At 46.6% G+C, this 13,113-nt stretch overlaps 1 protein-coding gene across 1 annotated transcript in view; it reads left to right on the top strand.

The window, feature by feature from the left end:
- LOC120930428 (titin-like) overlaps window positions 1-13,113 on the top strand; it is a 115,234-nt gene that overhangs the window by 69,851 nt on the left and 32,270 nt on the right. Inside the window, exon 8 of the mRNA XM_040341614.1 lies at window positions 191-11,128. Coding sequence (XP_040197548.1) covers window positions 191-11,128 — 10,938 coding nt within the window. The remainder of the gene's footprint in view (window positions 1-190; window positions 11,129-13,113) is intronic.

Below are 13,113 nucleotides of genomic sequence, written 5' to 3'. Positions count from 1 at the left end.
ACAAAAATACAATGAAACTAACAAGGATGAGGTGCCAGAGCCAGTAACTGGCTCCTTAGATGGCACGAAGACACAGTCTTCTGACGACAACAAACAAGGGGATCAAGCTGAACCTGGAGTAAGCACAGCCACTCAACCTGAAACATACGACGCAGAGCAACAAAAATACAATGAAACTAACAAGGATGAGGTGCCAGAGCCAGTAACTGGCTCCGTAGATGACATTAAGACACAGTCTTCTGACGACAACAAACAAGGGGATCAAGCAGAACCCGGAGTAAGCACAGCCACTCAACCTGAAACATACGACGCAGAGCAACAAAAATACAATGAAACTAACAAGGATGAGGTGCCAGAGCCAGTAACTGGCTCCGTAGATGACATTAAGACACAGTCTTCTGACGACAACAAACAAGGGGATCAAGCAGAACCCGGAGTAAGCACAGCCACTCAACCTGAAACATACGACGCAGAGCAACAAAAATACAATGAAACTAACAAGGATGAGGTGCCAGAGCCAGTAACTGGCTCCGTAGATGACATTAAGACACAGTCTTCTGACGACAACAAACAAGGGGATCAAGCAGAACCCGGAGCAAGCACAGCCACTCAACCTGAACCATACGACACAGAGCAACAAAAATACAATGAAACGAACAAGGATGAGATGCCAGAGCCAGTAACTGGCTCCTTAGATGGCACGAAGACACAGTCTTCTGACGACAACAAACAAGGGGATCAAGCTGAACCTGGAGCAAGCACAGCCACTCAACCTGAACCATACACCATAGAGCAACAAAAATACAATGAAACTATTGAGGATGAGGTGCCAGAGCCAGTAACTGGCTCCGTAGATGACATTAAGACACAGTCTTCTGACGACAATAAACAAGGGGATCAAGCAGAACCCGGAGCAAGCACAGCCACTCAACCTGAAGCATACACCACAGAGAAACAAAAATACAATGAAACGAACGAGGATGAGGTGCCAGAGCCAGTAACTGGCTCCGTAGATGGCATTAAGGCACAGTCTTCTGATGACACCAAACAAGGGGATCAACCAGAACCCGAAGTAAGCACAGCCACTCAACCTAAACCATACGACGCAGAGCAACAAAAATACAATGAAACAAACAATGATGAGGTGCCAGAGCCAGTAACTGGCTCCGTAGATGCCATTAAGACACAGTCTTCTGACGACACCAAACAAGGGGATCAAGCAGAACCCGGAGCAAGCACAGCCACTCAACCTGATCCATACAACACAGAGCAACAAAAATACAATGAAACGAACAAGGATGAGGTGCCAGAGCCAGTAACTGGCTCCTTAGATGGCACGAAAACACAGTCTTCTGACGACAACAAACAAGGGGATCAAGCAGAACCCGGAGCAAGCACAGCCACTCAACCTGAACCATACGACACAGAGCAACAAAAATACAATGAAACGAACAAGGATGAGATGCCAGAGCCAGTAACTGGCTCCTTAGATGGCACGAAGACACAGTCTTCTGAAGACAACAAACAAGGGGATCAAGCTGAACCTGGAGCAAGCACAGCCACTCAACCTGAACCATACACCATAGAGCAACAAAAATACAATGAAACTAACGAGGATGAGGTGCCAGAGCCAGTAACTGGCTCCGTAGATGACATTAAGACACAGTCTTCTGACGACAACAAACAAGGGGATCAAGCAGAACCCGGAGCAAGCACAGCCACTCAACCTGAACCATACGACAAAGAGCAACAAAAATACAATGAAACGAACAAGGATGAGATGCCAGAGCCAGTAACTGGCTCCTTAGATGGCACGAAGACACAGTCTTCTGACGACAACAAACAAGGGGATCAAGCTGAACCTGGAGCAAGCACAGCCACTCAACCTGAACCATACACCATAGAGCAACAAAAATACAATGAAACTATTGAGGATGAGGTGCCAGAGCCAGTAACTGGCTCCGTAGATGGCATTGAGGCACAGTCTTCTGACGACAACAAACAAGGGGATCAAGCAGAACCCGGAGCAAGCACAGCCACTCAACCTGAACCATACGACACAGAGCAACAAAAATACAATGAAACTAACAAGGATGAGGTGCCAGAGCCAGTAACTGGCTCCGTAGATGACATTAAGACACAGTCTTCTGACGACAACAAACAAGGGGATCAAGCAGAACCCGGAGCAAGCACAGCCACTCAACCTGAACCATACGACACAGAGCAACAAAAATACAATGAAACGAACAAGGATGAGATGCCAGAGCCAGTAACTGGCTCCTTAGATGGCACGAAGACACAGTCTTCTGAAGACAACAAACAAGGGGATCAAGCTGAACCTGGAGTAAGCACAGCCACTCAACCTGAAACATACGACGCAGAGCAACAAAAATACAATGAAACTAACAAGGATGAGGTGCCAGAGCCAGTAACTGGCTCCGTAGATGACATTAAGACACAGTCTTCTGACGACAACAAACAAGGGGATCAAGCAGAACCCGGAGCAAGCACAGCCACTCAACCTGAACCATACGACACAGAGCAACAAAAATACAATGAAACGAACAAGGATGAGATGCCAGAGCCAGTAACTGGCTCCTTAGATGGCACGAAGACACAGTCTTCTGACGACAACAAACAAGGGGATCAAGCTGAACCTGGAGCAAGCACAGCCACTCAACCTGAACCATACACCATAGAGCAACAAAAATACAATGAAACTATTGAGGATGAGGTGCCAGAGCCAGTAACTGGCTCCGTAGATGACATTAAGACACAGTCTTCTGACGACAATAAACAAGGGGATCAAGCAGAACCCGGAGCAAGCACAGCCACTCAACCTGAACCATACACCACAGAGAAACAAAAATACAATGAAACGAACGAGGATGAGGTGCCAGAGCCAGTAACTGGCTCCGTAGATGGCATTAAGGCACAGTCTTCTGACGACACCAAACAAGGGGATCAACCAGAACCCGGAGTAAGCACAGCCACTCAACCTAAACCATACGACGCAGAGCAACAAAAATACAATGAAACAAACAATGATGAGGTGCCAGAGCCAGTAACTGGCTCCGTAGATGGCATTAAGGCACAGTCTTCTGACGACACCAAACAAGGGGATCAACCAGAACCCGAAGTAAGCACAGCCACTCAACCTAAACCATACGACAAAGAGCAACAAAAATACAATGAAACGAACAAGGATGAGATGCCAGAGCCAGTAACTGGCTCCTTAGATGGCACGAAGACACAGTCTTCTGACGACAACAAACAAGGGGATCAAGCTGAACCTGGAGCAAGCACAGCCACTCAACCTGAACCATACACCATAGAGCAACAAAAATACAATGAAACTATTGAGGATGAGGTGCCAGAGCCAGTAACTGGCTCCGTAGATGGCATTGAGGCACAGTCTTCTGACGACAACAAACAAGGGGATCAAGCAGAACCCGGAGCAAGCACAGCCACTCAACCTGAACCATACGACACAGAGCAACAAAAATACAATGAAACTAACAAGGATGAGGTGCCAGAGCCAGTAACTGGCTCCTTAGATGGCACGAAGACACAGTCTTCTGACGACAACAAACAAGGGGATCAAGCTGAACCTGGAGTAAGCACAGCCACTCAACCTGAAACATACGACGCAGAGCAACAAAAATACAATGAAACTAACAAGGATGAGGTGCCAGAGCCAGTAACTGGCTCCGTAGATGACATTAAGACACAGTCTTCTGACGACAACAAACAAGGGGATCAAGCAGAACCCGGAGCAAGCACAGCCACTCAACCTGAACCATACGACACAGAGCAACAAAAATACAATGAAACGAACAAGGATGAGATGCCAGAGCCAGTAACTGGCTCCTTAGATGGCACGAAGACACAGTCTTCTGACGACAACAAACAAGGGGATCAAGCTGAACCTGGAGCAAGCACAGCCACTCAACCTGAACCATACACCATAGAGCAACAAAAATACAATGAAACTATTGAGGATGAGGTGCCAGAGCCAGTAACTGGCTCCGTAGATGACATTAAGACACAGTCTTCTGACGACAATAAACAAGGGGATCAAGCAGAACCCGGAGCAAGCACAGCCACTCAACCTGAACCATACACCACAGAGAAACAAAAATACAATGAAACGAACGAGGATGAGGTGCCAGAGCCAGTAACTGGCTCCGTAGATGCCATTAAGACACAGTCTTCTGACGACACCAAACAAGGGGATCAAGAAGAACCCGGAGCAAGCACAGCCACTCAACCTGATCCATACAACACAGAGCAACAAAAATACAATGAAACGAACGAGGATGAGGTGCCAGAGCCAGTAACTGGCTCCGTAGATGGCATTAATGCACAGTCTTCTGACGACAACAAACAAGGGGATCAACCAGAACCCGAAGTAAGCACAGCCACTCAACCTAAACCATACGACGCAGAGCAACAAAAATACAATGAAACGAACAAGGATGAGGTGCCAGAGCCAGTAACTGGCTCCGAAGATGGCATTAAGGCACAGTCTTCTGACAACAACAAACAAGGGGATCAAGCAGAACCCGGAGTTAGCACAGCCACTCAACCTGAAATATATGACGCAGAGCAACAAAAATACAATGAAACTAACAAGGATGAGGTGCCAGAGCCAGTAACTGGCTCCGTAGATGGCATTAAGACACAGTCTTCTGACGACAACAAACAAGGGGATCAAGCTGAACCTGGAGCAAGCACAGCCACTCAACCTGAACCATACACCATAGAGCAACAAAAATACAATGAAACTAACGAGGATGAGGTGCCAGAGCCAGTAACTGGCTCCGTAGATGACATTAAGACACAGTCTTCTGACAACAATAAACAAGGGGATCAACGAGAACCCGAAGTAAGCACAGCCACTCAACCTAAACCATACGACGCAGAGCAACAAAAATACAATGAAACAAACAAGGATGAGGTGCCAGAGCCAGTAACTGGCTCCGAAGATGGCATTAAGACACAGTCTTCTGACGACAACAAACAAGGGGATCAAGCAGAACCTGGATCAAGCACAGCCACTCAACCTGAACCATACACCATAGAGCAACAAAAATACAATGAAACCAACGAGGATGAGGTGCCAGAGCTAGTAACTGGCTCCGTAGATGACATTAAGACACAGTCTTCTGACGACAACAAACAAGGGGATCAACCAGAACCCGAAGTAAGCACAGCCACTCAACCTGAACCATACGACGCAGAGCAACAAAAATACAATGAAACAAACGAGGATGAGGTGCCAGAGCCAGTAACTGGCTCCGTAGATGACATTAAGACACAGTCTTCTGACGACAACAAACAAGGGGATCAGGCAGAACCCGGAGTAAGCACAACCTCTCAACCTGAACCATACGACGCAGAGCAACAAAAATACAATGAAACAAACAAGGATGAGGTGCCAGAGCCAGTAACTGGCTCCGTAGATGCCATTAAGACACAGTTTTCTGACGACACCAAACAAGGGGATCAAGCAGAACCCGGAGATAGCACAGCCACTCAACCTGAACCATACACCACAGAGCAACAAAAATACAATGAAACGAACGAGGATGAGGTGCCAGAGCCAGTAACTGGCTCCGTAGATGGCATTAAGGCACAGTCTTCTGACGATAACAAACAAGGGGATCAAGCAGAACCCGGAGCAAGCACAGCCACTCAACCTGAACCATACGACACAGAGCAACAAAAATACAATGAAACGAACAAGGATGACATGCCAGAGCCAGTAACTGGCTCCTTAGATGGCACGAAGACACAGTCTTCTGAAGACAACAAACAAGGGGGTCAAGCTGAACCTGGAGCAAGCACAGCCACTCAACCTGAACCATACACCATAGAGCAACAAAAATACAATGAAACTAACGAGGATGAGGTGCCAGAGCCAGTAACTGGCTCCGTAGATGACATTAAGACACAGTCTTCTGACGACAACAAACAAGGGGATCAAGCAGAACCTGGAGCAAGCACAGCCACTCAACCTGAACCATACGACACAGAGCAACAAAAATACAATGAAACTAACAAGGATGAGGTGCCAGAGCCAGTAACTGGCTCCGTAGATGACATTAAGACACAGTCTTCTGACGACAACAAACAAGGGGATCAAGCAGAACCCGGAGCAAGCACAGCCACTCAACCTGAACCATACGACACAGAGCAACAAAAATACAATGAAACGAACAAGGATGAGATGCCAGAGCCAGTAACTGGCTCCTTAGATGGCACGAAGACACAGTCTTCTGAAGACAACAAACAAGGGGATCAAGCTGAACCTGGAGCAAGCACAGCCACTCAACCTGAACCATACGACGCAGAGCAACAAAAATACAATGAAACAAACGAGGATGAGGTGCCAGAGCCAGTAACTGGCTCCGTAGATGCCATTAAGACACAGTTTTCTGACGACACCAAACAAGGGGATCAAGCAGAACCCGGAGATAGCACAGCCACTCAACCTGAACCATACACCACAGAGCAACAAAAATACAATGAAACGAACGAGGATGAGGTGCCAGAGCCAGTAACTGGCTCCGTAGATGGCATTAAGGCACAGTCTTCTGACGATAACAAACAAGGGGATCAAGCAGAACCCGGAGCAAGCACAGCCACTCAACCTGAACCATACGACACAGAGCAACAAAAATACAATGAAACGAACAAGGATGAGATGCCAGAGCCAGTAACTGGCTCCTTAGATGGCACGAAGACACAGTCTTCTGAAGACAACAAACAAGGGGATCAAGCTGAACCTGGAGCAAGCACAGCCACTCAACCTGAACCATACACCATAGAGCAACAAAAATACAATGAAACTAACGAGGATGAGGTGCCAGAGCCAGTAACTGGCTCCGTAGATGACATTAAGACACAGTCTTCTGACGACAACAAACAAGGGGATCAAGCAGAACCTGGAGCAAGCACAGCCACTCAACCTGAACCATACGACACAGAGCAACAAAAATACAATGAAACTAACAAGGATGAGGTGCCAGAGCCAGTAACTGGCTCCGTAGATGACATTAAGACACAGTCTTCTGACGACAACAAACAAGGGGATCAAGCAGAACCCGGAGCAAGCACAGCCACTCAACCTGAACCATACGACACAGAGCAACAAAAATACAATGAAACGAACAAGGATGACATGCCAGAGCCAGTAACTGGCTCCTTAGATGGCACGAAGACACAGTCTTCTGAAGACAACAAACAAGGGGATCAAGCTGAACCTGGAGCAAGCACAGCCACTCAACCTGAACCATACACCATAGAGCAACAAAAATACAATGAAACTAACGAGGATGAGGTGCCAGAGCCAGTAACTGGCTCCGTAGATGACATTAAGACACAGTCTTCTGACGACAACAAACAAGGGGATCAAGCAGAACCCGGAGCAAGCACAGCCACTCAACCTGAACCATATGACACAGAGCAACAAAAATACAATGAAACGAACAAGGATGAGATGCCAGAGCCAGTAACTGGCTCCTTAGATGGCACGAAGACACAGTCTTCTGACGACAACAAACAAGGGGATCAAGCTGAACCCGGGGCAAGCACAGCCACTCAACCTGAACCATACACCACAGAGCAACAAAAATACAATGAAACGAAAAAGGATGAGGTGCCAGAGCCAGTAACTGGCTCCGTAGATGACATTAAGACACAGTCTTCTGACGACAACAAACAAGGGGATCAAGCAGAACCCGGAGCAAGCACAGCCACTCAACCTGAACCATACGACGCAGAGCAACAAAAATACAATGAAACGAACAAGGATGAGATGCCAGAGCCAGTAACTGGCTCCTTAGATGGCACGAAGACACAGTCTTCTGATGACAACAAACAAGGGGATCAAGCAGAACCCGGAGCAAGCACAGCCACTCAACCTGAACCATACACCATTGAGCAACAAAAATACAATGAAACTAATGAGGATGAGGTGCCAGAGCCAGTAACTGACTCTGTAGATAGCATTAAGCCACAGTCTTCTGACGACAACAAACAAGGGGATCAAGCAGACCCCGGAGCAAGCACAGCCACTCAACCTGAACCATACAACGCAGAGCAACAAAAATACAATGAAACGAACAAGGATGAGATGCCAGAGCCAGTAACTGGCTCCTTAGATGGCACGAAGACACAGTCTTCTGATGACAACAAACAAGGGGATCAAGCAGAACCCGGAGCAAGCACAGCCACTCAACCTGAACCATACACCATTGAGCAACAAAAATACAATGAAACTAATGAGGATGAGGTGCCAGAGCCAGTAACTGACTCTGTAGATAGCATTAAGGCACAGTCTTCTGACGACAACAAACAAGGGGATCAAGCAGACCCCGGAGCAAGCACAGCCACTCAACCTGAACCATACAACGCAGAGCAACAAAAATACAATGAAACGAACAAGGATGAGATGCCAGAGCCAGTAACTGGCTCCTTAGATGGCACGAAGACACAGTCTTCTGATGACAACAAACAAGGGGATCAAACAGAACCCGGAGCAAGCACAGCCACTCAACCTGAACCATACACCATTGAGCAACAAAAATACAATGAAACTAATGAGGATGAGGTGCCAGAGCCAGTAACTGGCTCCGTAGATGACATTAAGACACAGTCTTCTGACGACAATAAACAAGGGGATCAAGCAGAACCCGGAGCAAGCACAGCCACTCAACCTGAACCATACACCACAGAGAAACAAAAATACAATGAAATGAACAAGGATGAGGTGCCAGAGCCAGTAACTGGCTCCTTAGATGGCACGAAGACGCAGTCTTCTGACGACAACAAACAAGGGGATCAAGCTGAACCCGGAGCAAGCACAGCCACTCAGCCTGAACCATACACCACAGAGCAACAAAAATACAATGAAACAAACAAGGATGAGGTGCCAGAGCCAGTAACTGGCTCCGTAGATGACATTAAGACAGAGTCTTCCGACGACAACAAACAAGGGGATCAAGCAGAACCCGGAGCAAGCACAGCCACTCAACCTGAACCACACACCATAGAACAACAAGAATATAATGAAACAAACAAGGATGAGGTGCCAGAGCCAGTAACTGGCTCCGTAGATGGCATTAAGGCACAGTCTTCTGACGATAACAAACAAGATGATCAAGCAGAACCCGGAGTAAGCACAGCCACTCAACCTGAACCATACGACGTAGAGCAACAAAAATACAATGAAACGAACAAGGATGAGGTGCCAGAGCCAGTAACTGGCTCTGTAGATGACATTAAGACACAGTCTTCAGACGACAACAAACAAGGGGATCAAGCAGAACCCGGAGCAAGCACAGCCACTCAACCTGAACCATACACCACAGAGCAACAAAAATACAATGAAACAAACGAGGATGAGGTGTCAGAGCCAGTAAGTGGCTCCGTAGATGGCATTAAGGCACAGTCTTCTGACGATAACAAACAAGGGGATCAACCAGAACCCGGAGTAAGCACAGCCACTCAACCTGAACCATACGACGCAGAGCAACAAAAATACAATGAAACGAACAAGGATGAGGTGCCAGAGCCAGTAACTGGCTCCTTAGATGGCACGAAAACACAGTCTTCTGACGACAACAAACAAGGGGATCAAGCTGAACCCGGGGCAAGCACAACCACTCAACCTGAACCATACACCTTAGAGCAACAAAAATACAATGAAACGAAAAAGGATGAGGTGCCAGAGCCAGTAACTGGCTCCGTAGATGACATTAAGACACAGTCTTCTGACGACAACAAACAAGGGGATCAAGCAGAACCCGGAGCAAGCACAGCCACTCAACCTGAACCATACACCACAGAGAAACAAAAATACAATGAAACAAACGAGGATGAGGTGCCAGAGCCAGTAACTGACTCTGTAGATAGCATTAAGGCACAGTCTTCTGACGACAACAAACAAGGGGATCAAGCAGAACCCGGAGCAAGCACAGCCACTCAACCTGAACCATACACCACAGAGCAACAAAAATACAATGAAACAAATGAGGATGAGGTGCCAGAGCCAGTAACTGACTCTGTAGATAGCATTAAGGCACAGTCTTCTGACGACAACAAACAAGGGGATCAAGCAGAACCTGGAGCAAGCACAGCCACTCAACCTGAACCATACACCACAGAGAAACAAAAATACAATGAAACAAATGAGGATGAGGTGCCAGAGCCAGTAACTGACTCTGTAGATAGCATTAAGACACAGTCTTCTGACGACAACAAACAAGGGGATCAAGCAGAACCCGGAGCAAGCACAGCCACTCAACCTGAACCATACACCACAGAGAAACAAAAATACAATGAAACAAACGAGGATGAGGTGCCAGAGCCAGTAACTGACTCTGTAGATAGCATTAAGGCACAGTCTTCTGACGACAACAAACAAGGGGATCAAGCAGACCCCGGAGCAAGCACAGCCACTCAACCTGAACCATACAACGCAGAGCAACAAAAATACAATGAAACGAACAAGGATGAGATGCCAGAGCCAGTAACTGGCTCCTTAGATGGCACGAAGACACAGTCTTCTGATGACAACAAACAAGGGGATCAAGCAGAACCCGGAGCAAGCACAGCCACTCAACCTGAACCATACACCACAGAGCAACAAAAATACAATGAAACAAACAAGGATGAGGTGCCAGAGCCAGTAACTGACTCTGTAGATAGCATTAAGGCACAGTCTTCTGACGACAACAAACAAGGGGATCAAGCAGAACCCGGAGTAAGCACAGCCACTCAACCTGAACCATACACCACAGAGCAACAAAAATACAATGAAACGAAAAAGGATGAGGTGCCAGAGCCAAAGCCAGAGCCAGTAACTGGCTCCGTAGACGGCAATAAGGCACACTCTTCTGACGATGACAAACAAGGGGATCAAGCAGACCTCAGAGTAAGCACAGCCACACAACCTGAACCATACAACACAGAGCATCAAAAATACAATGAAACTGATGAAGTGCCAGAGCCAGAGGGAGATGAGGCAGGTCAAACTGATGCAGTGGAAATTTCAGCAGGGGAGGCAGAACAGATTGGTGAAAAAAATCTTGACGACTCTGAGTATGAATGTGACTTTTTTGTAAGTTTTTATCCAACCTTTACTTATCTTGCTTTTTAATTTTGAACTGTACTGACATGTCATTAGGAAGCTGTAAAAAGCATTATTAACATATAGGCAATCTCTTTGTGTGCCAGCTTTAAATGATCAGGATCTGTTAATATCCCTTTTCCATGTTAGATCAAAATAGTTCAAGTACAAAAAAATTGACTTTGTAGGAACCAAATAGCTTCTCTTGCCAGAGATACTGACGGATCACATCCCCCCAGCCGAGCATGGTGTGCTTCGTCGCTGGTCTCCGATATTGCTTCTGCATGCCTTGCAGTCTCCTCCCGAACTCCGCTCTCATGCTGGCCAGTCCTCGCATCGCTCCTCTGCGGCTGCCCAGATGTTCAATCCTGGTGGTGGTTTGGATGTCCCTGACTGCAGGAGACATTCAACCTCTGTCACCAATGTGACGGATCTCGGATACCCCGGCTGGGAACCTCCACCAGACCTGCCTTTCCTGCTCTCCAAACGCACTCTCAGCGGACAGACTCGCTATAACCAGCCCTTAACCCCCCAATCACGAGGCAAATTACACAGGTGTTGAGGGTTAAACATGCAGAGCATAAACTGTTTATTAGGAAAAACATACACCTTTAAACACAGTTAGGGACACTCCCCTTTGCCTTGTCATAGAGGGGGTAGGGGACAAGAAAGAACCAATGGAAACTTGACACTTGTACATTCAAACAGAAACTACAGTTGAAACACATAAAGGGATTATGATAAGCAGGCAGCCCCTCCTTACACATCCCCTGCTGGGATATGTCTCCACACCTTTTGTCTACGTGTCATGACCTAACATAATTAACCACTTAACCCCCGGACCATATTGCTGCCCAAAGACCAGAGCACTTTTTGCGATTCGGGACTGCGTCGCTTTAACTGACAATTGCGCGGTCGTGCGACGTGGCTCCCAAACAAAATTGGTGTCCTTTTTTCCCACAAATAGAGCTTTCTTTTGGTGGTATTTGATCACCTCTGCGGTTTTTATTTTTTGCGCTATAAACAAAAATAGAGCGACAATTTTGAAAAAAAATAATATTTTTTTACTTTTTGCTGTAATAAATATCCCCCAAAAATATATTAAAAAAATGTTTTTTCCTTAGTTTAGGCCGATACGTATTCTTCTACATATTTTTCATAAAAAAATCGCAATAAGCGTTTATTGATTGGTTTGTGCAAAAGTTATAGCGTTTACAAAATAGGGGGTATTTTTATGGCATTTTTATTAATATATTTTGTTTACTAGTAATGGCGGCAATCAGCGTTTTTTCGGTACTGTGACATTATGGCGGACACTTCGGACACTTTTGACACATTTTTGGGACCATTGGCATTTTTATAGCGATCAGTGCTATAAAAATGCATTGGATTACTATATAAATGCCACTGGCAGTGAAGGGGTTAACACTAGGGGGCGGGGAAGGGGTTAAGTATGTTCCCTGGGTGTGTTCTTACTGTGGGGGGTGGCCTCACTAGGGGAAACACTGATCTTCTGTTTATACATTGTAATAACAAGGATGAGATGCCAGAGCCAGTAACTGGCTCCTTAGATGGCATGAAGACACAGTCTTCTGATGACAACAAACAAGGGGATCAAGCAGAACCCGGAGCAAGCACAGCCACTCAACCTGAACCATACACCACAGAGCAACAAAAATACAATGAAACGAAAAAGGATGAGGTGCCAGAGCCAAAGCCAGAGCCAGTAACTGGCTCCGTAGACGGCAATAAGGCACACTCTTCTGACGATGACAAACAAGGGGATCAAGCAGACCTCAGAGTAAGCACAGCCACACAACCTGAACCATACAACACAGAGCATCAAAAATACAATGAAACTGATGAAGTGCCAGAGCCAGAGGGAGATGAGGCAGGTCAAACTGATGCAGTGGAAATTTCAGCAGGGGAGGCAGAACAGATTGGTGAAAAAATCTTGACGACTCTGAGTATGAATG

This window comes from Rana temporaria, chromosome 3, assembly GCF_905171775.1.
Source record: "Rana temporaria chromosome 3, aRanTem1.1, whole genome shotgun sequence".
Classification (NCBI taxonomy): domain Eukaryota; kingdom Metazoa; phylum Chordata; class Amphibia; order Anura; family Ranidae; genus Rana; species Rana temporaria.
The sequence above is the reverse complement of the archived record's forward strand: the minus strand, read 5'-3'. Positions and strand labels throughout refer to the sequence as shown.